The 12,785-nt window shown below is 39.1% G+C and overlaps 1 protein-coding gene across 1 annotated transcript; it reads left to right on the forward strand.

The window, feature by feature from the left end:
* Nucleotides 1-4,875: 4,875 nt before the first annotated feature.
* LOC115738264 (diphosphomevalonate decarboxylase MVD2, peroxisomal-like) lies at nucleotides 4,876-10,280 on the forward strand. Its single transcript, XM_030670850.2, has 10 exons — nucleotides 4,876-5,250; nucleotides 5,725-5,923; nucleotides 6,699-6,762; nucleotides 6,859-6,922; nucleotides 7,017-7,097; nucleotides 8,012-8,098; nucleotides 8,367-8,524; nucleotides 8,655-8,703; nucleotides 9,585-9,709; nucleotides 9,815-10,280. The coding sequence occupies exons 1-10, from the start codon at nucleotides 5,044-5,046 to the stop codon at nucleotides 10,035-10,037; spliced, it is 1,257 nt and encodes a 418-aa protein (XP_030526710.1). The 5' UTR covers nucleotides 4,876-5,043; the 3' UTR covers nucleotides 10,038-10,280.
* The last annotated feature ends 2,505 nt before the right edge of the window (nucleotides 10,281-12,785 follow it).

A 12,785-nucleotide genomic window follows, 5' to 3' on the forward strand; every position in this document is an offset into this window, starting at 1 on the left:
TAGTTTTATACGAATGTGAGGGTGTTGATGAAAATATGAGATTACTCATGATGAATTTCTAGCCGATGATGATGTTGGTAATTTTAAACAAACTAGTGGTGATTTTTGGATGCGCAGACATGTTTGGGACTAGAGTGAAAGTTTTGAAAAATTTTTTTAGACAAAAATAAAGTTCATGACAAAATTAAGATTGGACCAAAAGTATGAGAGTTTTTCAGGGAATGAGGCCCGATACTTGCCATCGTAAATATCATGTTCGAACCCACTAAATCAACAGAAATAAAATTAAAAAAAATCCAATAAATTTGGTCAAATTGAGTAGTCACGTGTAACTTCTGGCGTTTTCACACGTGTGTATATTGAATTATAGTAGAGGTGGTCAACATAAAATGAATGGGAAGCCCACAATGGAGTGCCGGGCTGCTCTAATTTGACTGAGTATATATATATATGCTGTTCCCGTTGACTTATAGTGTGCAGAATTTGACGATGCTGGAGTATCCTTATATTTTCCTGACTGCCAAGTGAGACTCGACCAAGGTTGGTGGAAAGTTGGCCAAAAGCATCTCTTACAAGAATAAAAGATGCCGGCTTCTGTCCTTTCTCTCTTTCAGATTATCCTGGCAATGTGGAAGATGGACTTGTTGTACCGTTGAGGATCAATACTTTCTTCACCTCCGAAGACATGTACTGATCTTTCTTCGAGCCGAAAGCTCGAATCGACCTTTCGGCTTGGATATTTCATGCCGTTATAGCTTTGAAGCTAGTCGAGATCTCACGAGAATTCACATCACATCTCGCCGTCGGACGCCATGCAGGAAAGTGGTCGAGAGATTTACAAAAATTACAGGATGGGAAGTTCCCTGATTTTTGGAAAAAAAAAAATCCCAGTGTGGAATATTAGAATCTTGAAAGTACTACTACTGTAGGATGATGGCACGGTGAATCAATAGTAGGCCCCCCATGGAACCCTAGCTGGGACCTTTGTGCACCAGAATTTGGTTCAACCGCAGTTACTTTCGCACGTTTAAAAGGGGGGCTTTTGAGTTATGAGGCACTTGAGAGGTCCCAAGTATGGTTGGCGACTTGATTTCCTTGATTCGTAGGCATCCACATTTAATGCTTAGAAAAACTGGTGGCTTACTCACTTCGCGCATTGATTGGTTTATTAGTTTAATGAGAAAGCTGGCTGTCTTTGAACTTAATTTCCAGGTACTCGTGGGAAATGCCGATTTTTTGAGTGGGAGGTTATATATATATGCTGTCAAATAATTCGAGCGGAATGTAGGAAATGAGTTATCTCCTGGCTAATTATACGAGTAATAGCGACGGGAATGCCGATTTTTTTAGTGGGAGGCTCACGACATTTCAAATTCCACATCGAATGAAAGATGTTCTGTTGAGTGATTCGTAAGTCAAGACTCATTCCTAAAGCACTTCTTTTGAAGGCTTAGGCTCTACGAAACGGGATTGGGTCATAAGAGTGGCAGTGAATAAATTTCATATTCCATGACTGAATTGTTGAGCAATTTTTTCTTGGGTCTTTTATGTTTTTCGGCATGAAGTTTAAAATCGCTCATTTAGATTTTACGCATATGGCAAAAAGAAAGTCAATTAAGAGCACGAGATATCTAATGAAAGTCAATGCTTTGAGCCCTCGACATCGATTTTCACGCTCGTACCATTTTTCGGCTCGTACAAAACGGCGACAAGTTGAAGAACGTCACTGCACGGCGTGCTCGTCAAAATCACGTTTTGTCTTCTCCTTAAGACTGTCAAAATGTCTTGCTTGTTGCCATCAAACTTATAGTTGGATCGCGAAAATGGCACGCTGCCTACCTTATTGGGCTGTGTCCACTGCACATGATCGTGTGAAATCATTCATCGGTCAAACAATTTTTTTTTTTTTTATAATCGAGGTTTTCCACGTGCAATGAACTGTTCATCGGGATGATGGAGGTTTTTGCCAATACCACCAAGTAAGTCTCTCAATACGTGATCACCGGGAGTCGAACTTGGAACCTCATCAGTTTAACTGTCTAAAGCCCGGACGTCTCACTAACTTGTCCGACGCCTCGTTGGTATCGGTCGAACAAATTTTTGTCTGCTCTAAAATGAATTAGTTAAGTTATCTCACATGTCCTTATGAGCAAGTAAAATTTAGAAAAGATGTTTTTCTCGTGAGTAAGACCGTGTTTCGACTTTTCGTTTTCACGATTATGAGTTCAACGATACGGTGAAGACATCGCGTTGTGAGTTAGAGTCGTTAGGGAATTGTCTATTTATTGACATTTCTAATCATTGAGCGATATCGACTGAAGTCCAAATCTACTCACGGATTTGTCGAATTTAGCCTTGTATTTGTCCATAAAAAAGAATTGAGGGCATTTTTCATGAGCAATATGAATAAAGAAATTAGTCTTGATTCTTTCCCTTTCATTTGTTTTTTTTTTTATTCTATCTTTTGTGTTTTAGACTTTACGGTTCTAAAATTTGAAAGAACAAATGAACTGCAATCATGATTCCACAGGAGCTGGAAATATTTCGAAATTTCCCATTAGGGCTCAAAACTAGCTTTAATATACTCCTAATTAGTTGCAAATTGAAGTAGGAGAGCGAGAGGTATACTGTCCTAACCTTAATGAAATCATCTCGGATCTATAACAAGATAAAAATAATTGCTTATGAGAAGGTCCAACAATGACTAAAAGAGCATAAACTCATCAAATCCAAACAAGAGAATCTCTTTTATCTTTTACCACACAAGAGACTGTCTTGCCACTACTTAATTCGATTACACTATTGGACTATGTTGACCGTGGACATCTCCAAGAATATTCTCTTCATTGTCCTGCGAAACCATTGTGGGTCTTAAAGGTATTTTAAATATGTTCCAGGGATATACGGGATGTCTCGTTTGACTTTTTATATCTATTTTGATTATATATATATCTCATTTGATTTCTTTAAATAATCATCTAATATAACAAATAAATAGGCTCTCTCAATGCACTATTTTCTATATATCGAAATACACGAAAATTACCCATTTCTCTTTTCCTGCATTATTCTCAGCATGGTATCAGAGCCTCCTTTCCTAAGACAACCACATCGCACCCGGTGCACCTTAGGAATTTCCCAATTCTATGTCTTAGTTTTATCATTCTTAACTTGCACTCCTGCATCAACTTAGCAACATAAATTCATCTAAAATATCTTTAGCGGTGGGCTTAATTAAAATATCACTCTAAATTGGAAAAAAAAAATCGTAATACTTCTGAAGGGCATATTAAATGATGGCAAATAAAAGATTTAGCTACTTCATATTGGTCATTTTGTATAATAGAAACCACATCGATTAGGAGTTTATTAGATCCATGTAGTTCTTGGATAATTTCCAACAAGGAATTCGACTATTATTATGTTTGAACAAGCAACTCCAGAGATATAAATTAGAACTTCGCTAACGAGTGTGTCAAAAGTATTTGTTCCTATTAAAGAAACTCTACGATTTTTAACGCACCGATTAGTTAATAAAATTGGTATTTTGAAATTAACAAAATCGTGGATTGACTTTATTCAAATAAGTGCACGGGACACTCGTTAATATGACTCCATAAGTCACACACGTTATTAACTGAGTGTTTTTAAGACACTTATTAAACATGCTTAATTGTAAAAATTCAATTTTCAGAGAGCGAATAGCAAAAAAAAAAGTTGCATTGAAAAATGTAAGCTTTCAACAAAATTCTTTCACAAACGTGAAATTCTTATAATAACAACTAGGCACAAATGACAACTATTCTCTTTCCGAGCCTTATTTACGATCGGAAATAAAATTTTCTATTTCTATTCATTGAACAAATTTCTGAGTAGAGACATGCATTTGATACTGACATAAAATTTCTATTCTTAAAATAAAAATTCATTTGATAACAACATAAAATTTATACGGTTGGGCGACCGGTGAAAGGTGGCGGGCGAACAGCAACTATAGATCGGTGGCGGACGAATGACCACTAGCGGTGGGCAAACGGCAATCGAGGACCGGAGATCGACGGATTGTAGGCGGTGGGCAAACGGCCGCCAAGGACTAGAGACCTACAGACGGCCAATGGCCGGTGAACGGCGGCCTGGGATTGGAGACCAGCGGCGGGTGAATAGTCGTTGTTGAATGACAACTAGGGATCGGAGATCGACGAAGGGCAAATGACGATGAGGGACCAAAGACCGGTGAGCGAAAGTTGGTTGATGAACGGCAACCAAGGACAAGAAACCCGAGCCGCGTGGCAAGGACCCGAGACTTGCGGCCAAGGACAAGAGACCATGGTGGCGACCGCGCGCACTAGGGCCCAGAGCCCGGTGGCGGGCAATTAGCGACGGGATCGAAGACCGATGACGGGAGATCGATAGTGGGCAACGGGTGGCGGGGATACAAGAGAGACCACACGCGAGAGAGAAAAAGAGTAATCAAAGAAAATAATTCTTATTTTTGTTTTTGTCCCAAAAATAAAAAAAAGTAGAATATTTCTATCTCTTATTTCTGACCAAAAAATTTAATTTGAAAATAGAAAAATAAAATTGCTTTAGCAAATAGATTTATATTCCAAATTTATCTTTTAAACAGAATAAAAAAATAAAATTGTTACCGGGCGCGAGATGCCGGTGATCGTCCACGCAGGTTGCCCTTTATTATCCGAGTCCCACGTCACGTTTGAAGACTTTAATGTTGTTCAAAAGTTTCAGCCTACCTCAAAAAAGAAAATCCAAATAAAATTTCCAAATTTCCAACAACCAATTCAAACAGTTGTTTTTATGGGCCCCACTACTCGCTGTCTCCTCCTCCTTCCCCCTGTGTATAAGAACCACTCTCCATTGCTCTCATGCACTCTCTGTCCCATTTCTCTTTCGAGATCTGATTCACACTCAATTTCCTCTCTCACTTTCCCGAGAAAATCCCCGATCACCACCGGGAATCCTCCCGTCATTTGATTCCGGCGTCTACTCGGGCGATCGCTTGCGGTTCTCTCTCGTTCCCCGGAGATGGCGGGCGAATGGATACTGATGGTGACCGCGCAGACGCCGACCAACATCGCGGTGATCAAGTATTGGGGAAAGCGAGACGAATCCCTCATTTTGCCCGTGAACGATAGCATCAGCGTGACTTTGGATCCCGAGCATCTGTGCACGACGACCACCGTCGCCGTCAGCCCCAGCTTCGAGCAGGACCGCATGTGGCTCAATGGCAAGGTACGATTCGTCGCCTCTCGTCTTTCGTGGATTCATTGGGTGTGTGGTTGCTGAGACCGTGTAAGGGGGAGTTAGATTCACGTTGGCCATAAATTGCACGCGCTAATGGAGTGGGGTGGTTGGTAGATACAAGCGTCGCTATTGAAGCTAGCACGAGGACCGATTGACGAGGAAAAGAGACGTGCTTGATTTAGCTGAGATTGAACTGAGCCGCTGCAGAATGGATTGTACTAGATTTGATAGGGTTGGATTGTTCATGTGAAATAAATAGCTGGGAAGACCATATTGGTCGCTCTGTCGAGTGCGTTATCATTTATTTATCTTCCAGACGACTGTGGCAAGCCAGTTGACGAAGCAGTTAGATTCTTGATGTTAATACAGCACTGCGTTTAATTTCTCCTCCTGTTTACTCTCTTTCATGCTTCTTCTACTTTTCCATCTACGGCACATAACAAAATTTTCTGGTTATTTCAGGAGATATCTCTTTCTGGAGGTAGATTTCAGAGTTGCTTGAGAGAAATACGGGCCCGAGCTACTGATGTTGAGAATAAGGAAAAAGGAATTAAAATTTCAAAGAAAGATTGGGAGAAACTGCACGTCCATATTTCTTCCTTTAACAATTTTCCCACTGCTGCTGGTTTAGCTTCCTCAGCTGCAGGCTTTGCCTGTTTAGGTAACATATCTTTTTCCTCAATTCCCTCTAGTGTCGTTCTTGGGATACTTTCATGAGTCAATGTCCCAACTGGTCAAATTTTGTGACGTACTTTTGTGTAAGAAGTGGTCTGTAGCAGGACCTTGCGCTTCAGTTAAATTTAACCCTTCACCAGCCCAAACAATTTGTATCTACCTCCCCTGCTGAGTTTGAGTTTCAGGAGCAAGAATATGTATAGAACATTGTTTAACAAAACACAAGGCAACATGGATGTTATCCGACAGTCTTGAATGGAAAACACAAATATTGCCTTTAGAAATGCCATATGTGGATGCTTATATGTGCGCTGCTGCATGTTTGCATTGGGCGTAAACTCGGTTAATTTATAGCACTAAAATTAGGTATAAGTTTCTCAAATATCCGTGCAAAATACAGAATCATATAGGTTAAGAAAAGACAGAGTAATTGTAATATTTAGAGATTGTCAAGTGCAATAAACTAGGAAAACAAAAAGAACAAGATATATTGGTGGATTTATTTTACATCGTGGTTTTACAATAATGCCCATGATATAGATCAAAACTAGAAAGGGTCTCTAGAAGTATCATTGCTCCTTAGACTTATATCTGGTTGATGTATACTGGAATTTTTTATTCCCATATGCTGAATCTATGGTTCCACTTAATATTTTAGTAGGCGACATTTTTTTCTTGCCCTGACATTATATATGACATCTTTTCTTTTATTAGGATAAAAATGGACAGTTCACTCATTTGTTCTTTGTCTCTTTTTGCAGTGTTTTCTCTTGCAAAGTTAATGAATGTTAAAGAAGATCACAGCCAACTCTCTGCTATTGCTAGGTGTGTGGACACTTCTGTCTGTATGTTCTATCTTTCAGTTGGTGTGTTGGGCGGTAGCTTGGTGCATTCCTAAATAATTGTTCTTTCTACATGTAGGCAAGGTTCAGGTAGTGCTTGTCGCAGCTTATATGGTGGATTTGTAAAGTGGATAATGGGGAAAGTGAGTTTGATATGAAGTCATGCCTTTCCATCTGTTAAAGCTTGTTAAGACATTGTTCTCTGCGATTCTGATTGTTAAATATGGTGATTTTAAGGAGGAAAATGGAAGTGACAGCCTTGCTGTTCAGCTGGCAGATGAAAAACACTGGGGTGAACTTGTTATTATCATTGCTGTGGTATGCTCCTCTTTATTATACTAGTGATGTTTTTGCGACCTACCAGTTGATTTTTTAAAATGCAGAGAATAAGCATATAGCGTTAAGGGGACAAAAGGCAGCAAAGAGGCTATTAGTCATACCTCGTTTTTTCAATTGAGAACTTGCTATCCTCTTCCATTCCGTTTCCTATAGTTTGATTGTTGGTCTGGATTTATTCTTCCTTGGCATGTTGATTGATTGAGCCTTATATGTTTATGATAGAATTGTCTGTTACGACAGCATTGATGTAGTTCAAGTTACCATTGTAGTTTCTTTTCTTCTTCGATTGTAAGTTGATCTTTATTTAATTTTTCTTCTACTTCTCTGATCTTTCATGATTTTTTCATAACTGCTTAGCGCTTTGTATTTGTTATTTATAACCTTCCCCGGTGGGATTACTTCCCTTGTTAATTTACTTGTATTTTTCTTTTATGCAGTTTTGCATCTTTTGAGAACTCGTCATTTCTGCTTGTTATGTATTTTGTCGGCAATTTAGATATTGCTGTGTATTCAGGTATCAATTGCGCTCTGCATGGTCTTATACATTGGTTCTTCAGTTTAACTTGGCCATTGCTGTACAGTACATGTGGTGTTATTTATGAACGTCAGTAGGAGATTCCCTCACTCTCTTGACATTATTTTATTGCGGTTTTCCAATCCAACAGTTAGATTTTCTGTTAGAGCACTCAATAGACAGTTTTATTCCTATGGGTAGCATGAAAATCTGATGAGTGATTATATCTTTGTCATATCCCTATCGTTAGGTTACTATAGATTCAAATGATCCTACAACCTTCATTCATCCAACACTCACATAAGACACTTATAAATTTTGTTGCTCCATGATTCCTGTGCGTCCTCAATCTTATGCAGTCTTTGCATGGTCATGTCAGGTAAGTTCCCGGCAAAAGGAAACAAGTAGCACCTCAGGAATGCGTGAAAGTGTGGAAACAAGTTTGCTTTTGCAACATAGAGCAAAGGTATCTCTTCTTCTCCTTCAATGAAGTGGTCATTAATAGTTCATGTCTTTAAAATTCTTTGGATGGTTGGAGAATTTCATAAGCTGCATAAGAAAAATTTATGAAATCTCATGCCATTCCAACTCTGTAGCTTCTTCGAGAATGAATTTAGTGTTTTTTTCCAGGCATCCTATGAGCATTTCCTTTGACTAAAAAGCTTTCAATTGAAGTTTCTGCAAGGTTCTGAAGTTACGCACCAACTCATTCTCCTATGTTTTAATTGAAATAGGAGGTGGTGCCCAAGCGGACTGTAAAGATGGAAGAAGCCATTCAAAATCGTGACTTTGCATCTTTTGCAGGATTAACCTGTGCTGATAGTAATCAGTTCCATGCAGTGTGCCTTGATACATGTCCTCCAATTTTCTACATGAATGACACATCCCACAGGCAAGTTATACCCATTTTCTAGACAACTAAAATTCATGCTACTAGTTTTTACTGGTTTGTCCATACTTTTTCTTCCCTGTGATAACTGCGTGTTGTTTTCCATTTAAAAATATTTGGCACTATGTTCCAGGATAATAAGCTGTGTTGAGAAATGGAATCGCTCAGAAGAAGCACCTCAGGTATTCAAATTGTCCTATCTTTCTACCATCATAAAATCTAAGTTCTGTCTGGGGGTTTGCAGCACCGAGCTTAAGTAGAGGCACATTCTTATTGATCATCATTCTATTTGTGCGTACTTAGCAGTTTAACTTGGACACTTCCTCTTTGCATGTTGAGATAGTAGGTGTTTGATGTAATTCTAAACCGTCCGTATTGATCAGAAAAGAACAAGGAAATTGGCATCATTATTGTCATGGTAACTTCTGCAAATTTCTAAGGCTTGTGTCTACATTCTTGTCACAGAAAACATGATAAATGTTACCTGGAACTGCTTTTTATGGAGATTGCTGTTTAAAAATAGCTTCTTGAATGTTCTTTCTACCGATCATGGTATATGCTTGAAGACAGAGAGGAATTTTCTGGCGTGTTCAAAAAACTGATGAGGTTCAACAAGTTCATCTCATAAAATATTTTCAGAAGCCAATACATTACTCGATCAAGATTTTTTACTTCCGAATCTAGTTGAATGGTGTCTCATATTTTTCAGAATGACTACATATATTTTGAGTTGTAATGCCATTTCAGTTTCTGAAATAGCATACTTCTAGGAGGGCAAGGCATCTCTTTAGATTTGACAAACAGTTCTTTATTAGATTACTCCTTTTTTTTTTTTTTATTCAATTTCATCCAGTTGCCTCCAGTACTGATGGCCATGCAGTAATACCTAGAAAGCAAGACTTTTAGCTTCAGTATTAATTAGGTTGATTTAGTATAAGATTCATTGCACTGATAAGGTCTGGAAAAGCCAAAGTATGTACAGCATTTTTAATATGTTCCTTGACATAGTAGTTGAAATGCCTTTACTCGGTGAGAAAGTGGCTAATACTGGAAAATATGACAGGTTGCATACACTTTTGATGCGGGGCCAAATGCGGTTCTTATCGCACGCAATAGAAAGGCGGCTTCGCTGTTACTTCAGCGACTGCTATACTACTTCCCTCCCAACGCAGACACTGACATGAACAGGTACACTCTAGTCTTCAACAAAGTCATCGTGTCATCGTTCTCTCTGAAAGATTCAAAGAGGTTTGGGAATTGATTACTAATCACGTGGGTTCTCTTTATCTGCAGTTACGTTCTTGGTGACAAGTCAATCCTGAAAGATGCCGGTATCCAAGGGATAAATGATGTGGAAGCTTTGCCACCTCCTCCGGAGATCAAGGATAAGATCCCCGCCCAGAAGAACAGAGGCGAAGTTAGCTACTTCATCTGCACAAGACCTGGGAGGGGTCCGGTTGAGCTCTCCGACAAAAGCCAGGCTCTTATCGACCCTAAAACTGGGTTGCCCAAATAAATGTTTTCAGTTCCGTATCTCTTTCATCTGTAAGCTTCAAAGTACCTTTTCTTGTCGCATAAAGGAAGGCCCTCAAAATAATTGAGAAGCCACTCTCTCCGTTCCTTTCTGTATTTGTGTAGTTGTAGTTTGTCCTGGGCATCACAAGCTCATTTGTTTTGTAGCCGTATCTTCAACGAGGCAACAAGAATTACCACTGCTGAACTCTCAAATTCAATTAAGACGGTTGTCTTACATTTGGCATATTGTTGATTTCAGTTCATGGACACATCTAGTTTTGGTATCCAGAGACTGTACTATTATTGGTCAACTGTTCTCTTCAGCAAAACATCTATGGATACGCTTCCCATTGCAAATACTCAGTCCATTTTAACTTATTCCTAGGACCTGTTTTGACTCTTAGTCTGGAAATAGTTCACGGGGTGTCACTCTTAAAGCGCTCGACTGTGCTCAGAAGCCAAAAAGTCAATCACAGCCAACTTGAGAAAGCAATTGCATTGAGTTAGTGTTACACACGTGGGCTCGTGTTTATACTTGAATTTTGATAAACAATTTTAATTTGATTCTTGGAAAAGAATGAAAATCAAATTAAAAAAAATAACAAAAACAGATAATATAAGAAAAATACCCAATGACAACCCAAGCCTTGCATCACGTCAAAAGTGTTAAAAAATTTCTAAACTTAATACATTTGTGCCGGTTTAGTTATAAACATTTTAATTGTGTTAATTGAGTCTTAAAATTTTTAACGATTTGTCAATGTAATTTATTAGGTCAATTTTGATAAAAAAAAATCACTAACAATGAATGTCGGTTATCCCAAACCTTTCAATTGTCTTAATTGAACCCTAAACGTTTAGATGCTTTGTTGTGCTTTATTCTGATGAAGGAAGAGATCGAGTTGCTTAATCATCTCGCTCCTCGATTGAAGGCATGTTACTTGTTTGATTATGTGGTGTCGAGCTTTTGCCGACAATTCAAGCTTTTCTTCTTCTTCGACCCAAAAAAAAAAAAAAAAAAAAAGGCTTTTCTTCTTATTCGACAAAAAAATTAAAAAAAAAGCTTTCCTTCTTATAAAAGTACAATATAGAAAATAGCAAAAACAAAAAGGGGAGTGGGGGATGCCGGCGGCGGCACTAAGGGCTCTCGCCAAGATCCAATTTTTGTTCACACTCAAGACTCTCCCACTCTTCCCTTTTACTCTCCCACACGCCTCCGCCTCCGCCTCCGCCAGCCGCGCAAGCACCGTTTCAACCTGCGACCGCCGCTTGTCTCAGCTCCTCCCGGTGATTCCCGACTGTCCTCTCTCTTAGTCGCTCTCGGATTCTTTGTCCTCTTTCGTTCTCGTTCAGGGCGACGTTTACCGAGGAAGAAAGACGTAACAGAGAACGAAGGGGGACTTAAAGAGAAAAAATACACTGCCAGAACAAAAAGCCTCGGAGGTTTCTATGGTGTTTCGCCTGAAAGTTCGCCTGCCGTTCGTCGCTACTCGTCGACGCTCATCGCCGCCTCCACGCGGTTAGCCATTGTTGCCGTCGTTTCTCGCCATCTCGGTGCCGCACCTTCTCTCCCCTGCTTCGCGGCAGCGAACCCGTGTTTTTCGACACCGCCGATAAACCAGGTAATCCCTCTTTGTCACACCCTGTTTTTCGTGAAGATTAGGAACCGAGATGGCATGTTACAGATTATGATTGACTCGGCTCCATTCGAGTTTGTGTCAGTGATTGTGCAAATTTATAACCGATCTCGTATGGACTTGGCATATAACCAGAGTTCATCACGCTTGGTTCAAATCCTCAACAGAACGCCTGTGATGTGTTTGACAAAATGCTGACAAAATGCCTCTGATGCACGAATGCGAAATACTTTATGCCATTGTTGAAATTGAAAATGAGTTGATTTATGTTACCAGTTAGAAATCGATTTATCGATTGCTAGGTGAGTTTTCTTCGAGGTATTCACCATGGTCGCTGAGATCTGCATGCCTACATGTTTGCTTTGTTTTGGTACCTCCACAATTTGGTGATTCTCATGGTGGTTACTGAGGAGGGTGTGCTTCGGAATTATAATTTGTAGAAAATTAATTAAAAATTCGAAAAGATTTAAAAATGTTAGGTCTTGATTAAGTTGTTAAGTTTTAGTGCTGGATGTAGCTGAGTTTTAGTTACCTCTGATATAGCCTAGGTTTAGATATATTCACCTTTTGGACAAAAAAATTGGACTCAAATTGCTGTCCTGGGTTTTAATAATGAACCATGTAGATTCTTTGCCTATTACTTCACTGGGTTTACTTTCTTTGACCTTACTTTTTGTCATATTGATTGTGTTTGTTTACTCTTTCTTGATTGCGCACTCATGCATGGACATCATTTAGTGGCATAAGTTAACAAAATGGTCAAAGACGGCCTGAATCATTTAGGTAACAGATTACCAAGTTAGAGTACCGAAAGGGCACTAGTTACATAATTATTGTGATCAAGTCCCTGATCCTTGACTCTATGGTTTGAGATGTCTCTCGTATCTTACTTGACTCCTAGTTGGTCCAGTAGGCTGTGTGGAAATTGTTTTCTAATTTATTTTAATTTTCAGCCAAACACCGTAAATCATTTTCCGAAAACATCACATTTTCCGCGAAATAAATGAAGCCTAGTTTTAACCTGATTGACTTTGTTTCTTGATTTTGTGGCTGAGAGTTCCTTAATGTGTACAATTACAATTCATATTATGATGGGTTTGAATATGTGTCAA

The sequence above is a fragment of the Rhodamnia argentea genome, chromosome 8 (genome assembly GCF_020921035.1).
Source record: "Rhodamnia argentea isolate NSW1041297 chromosome 8, ASM2092103v1, whole genome shotgun sequence".
NCBI classification, from domain to species: Eukaryota; Viridiplantae; Streptophyta; class Magnoliopsida; order Myrtales; family Myrtaceae; genus Rhodamnia; species Rhodamnia argentea.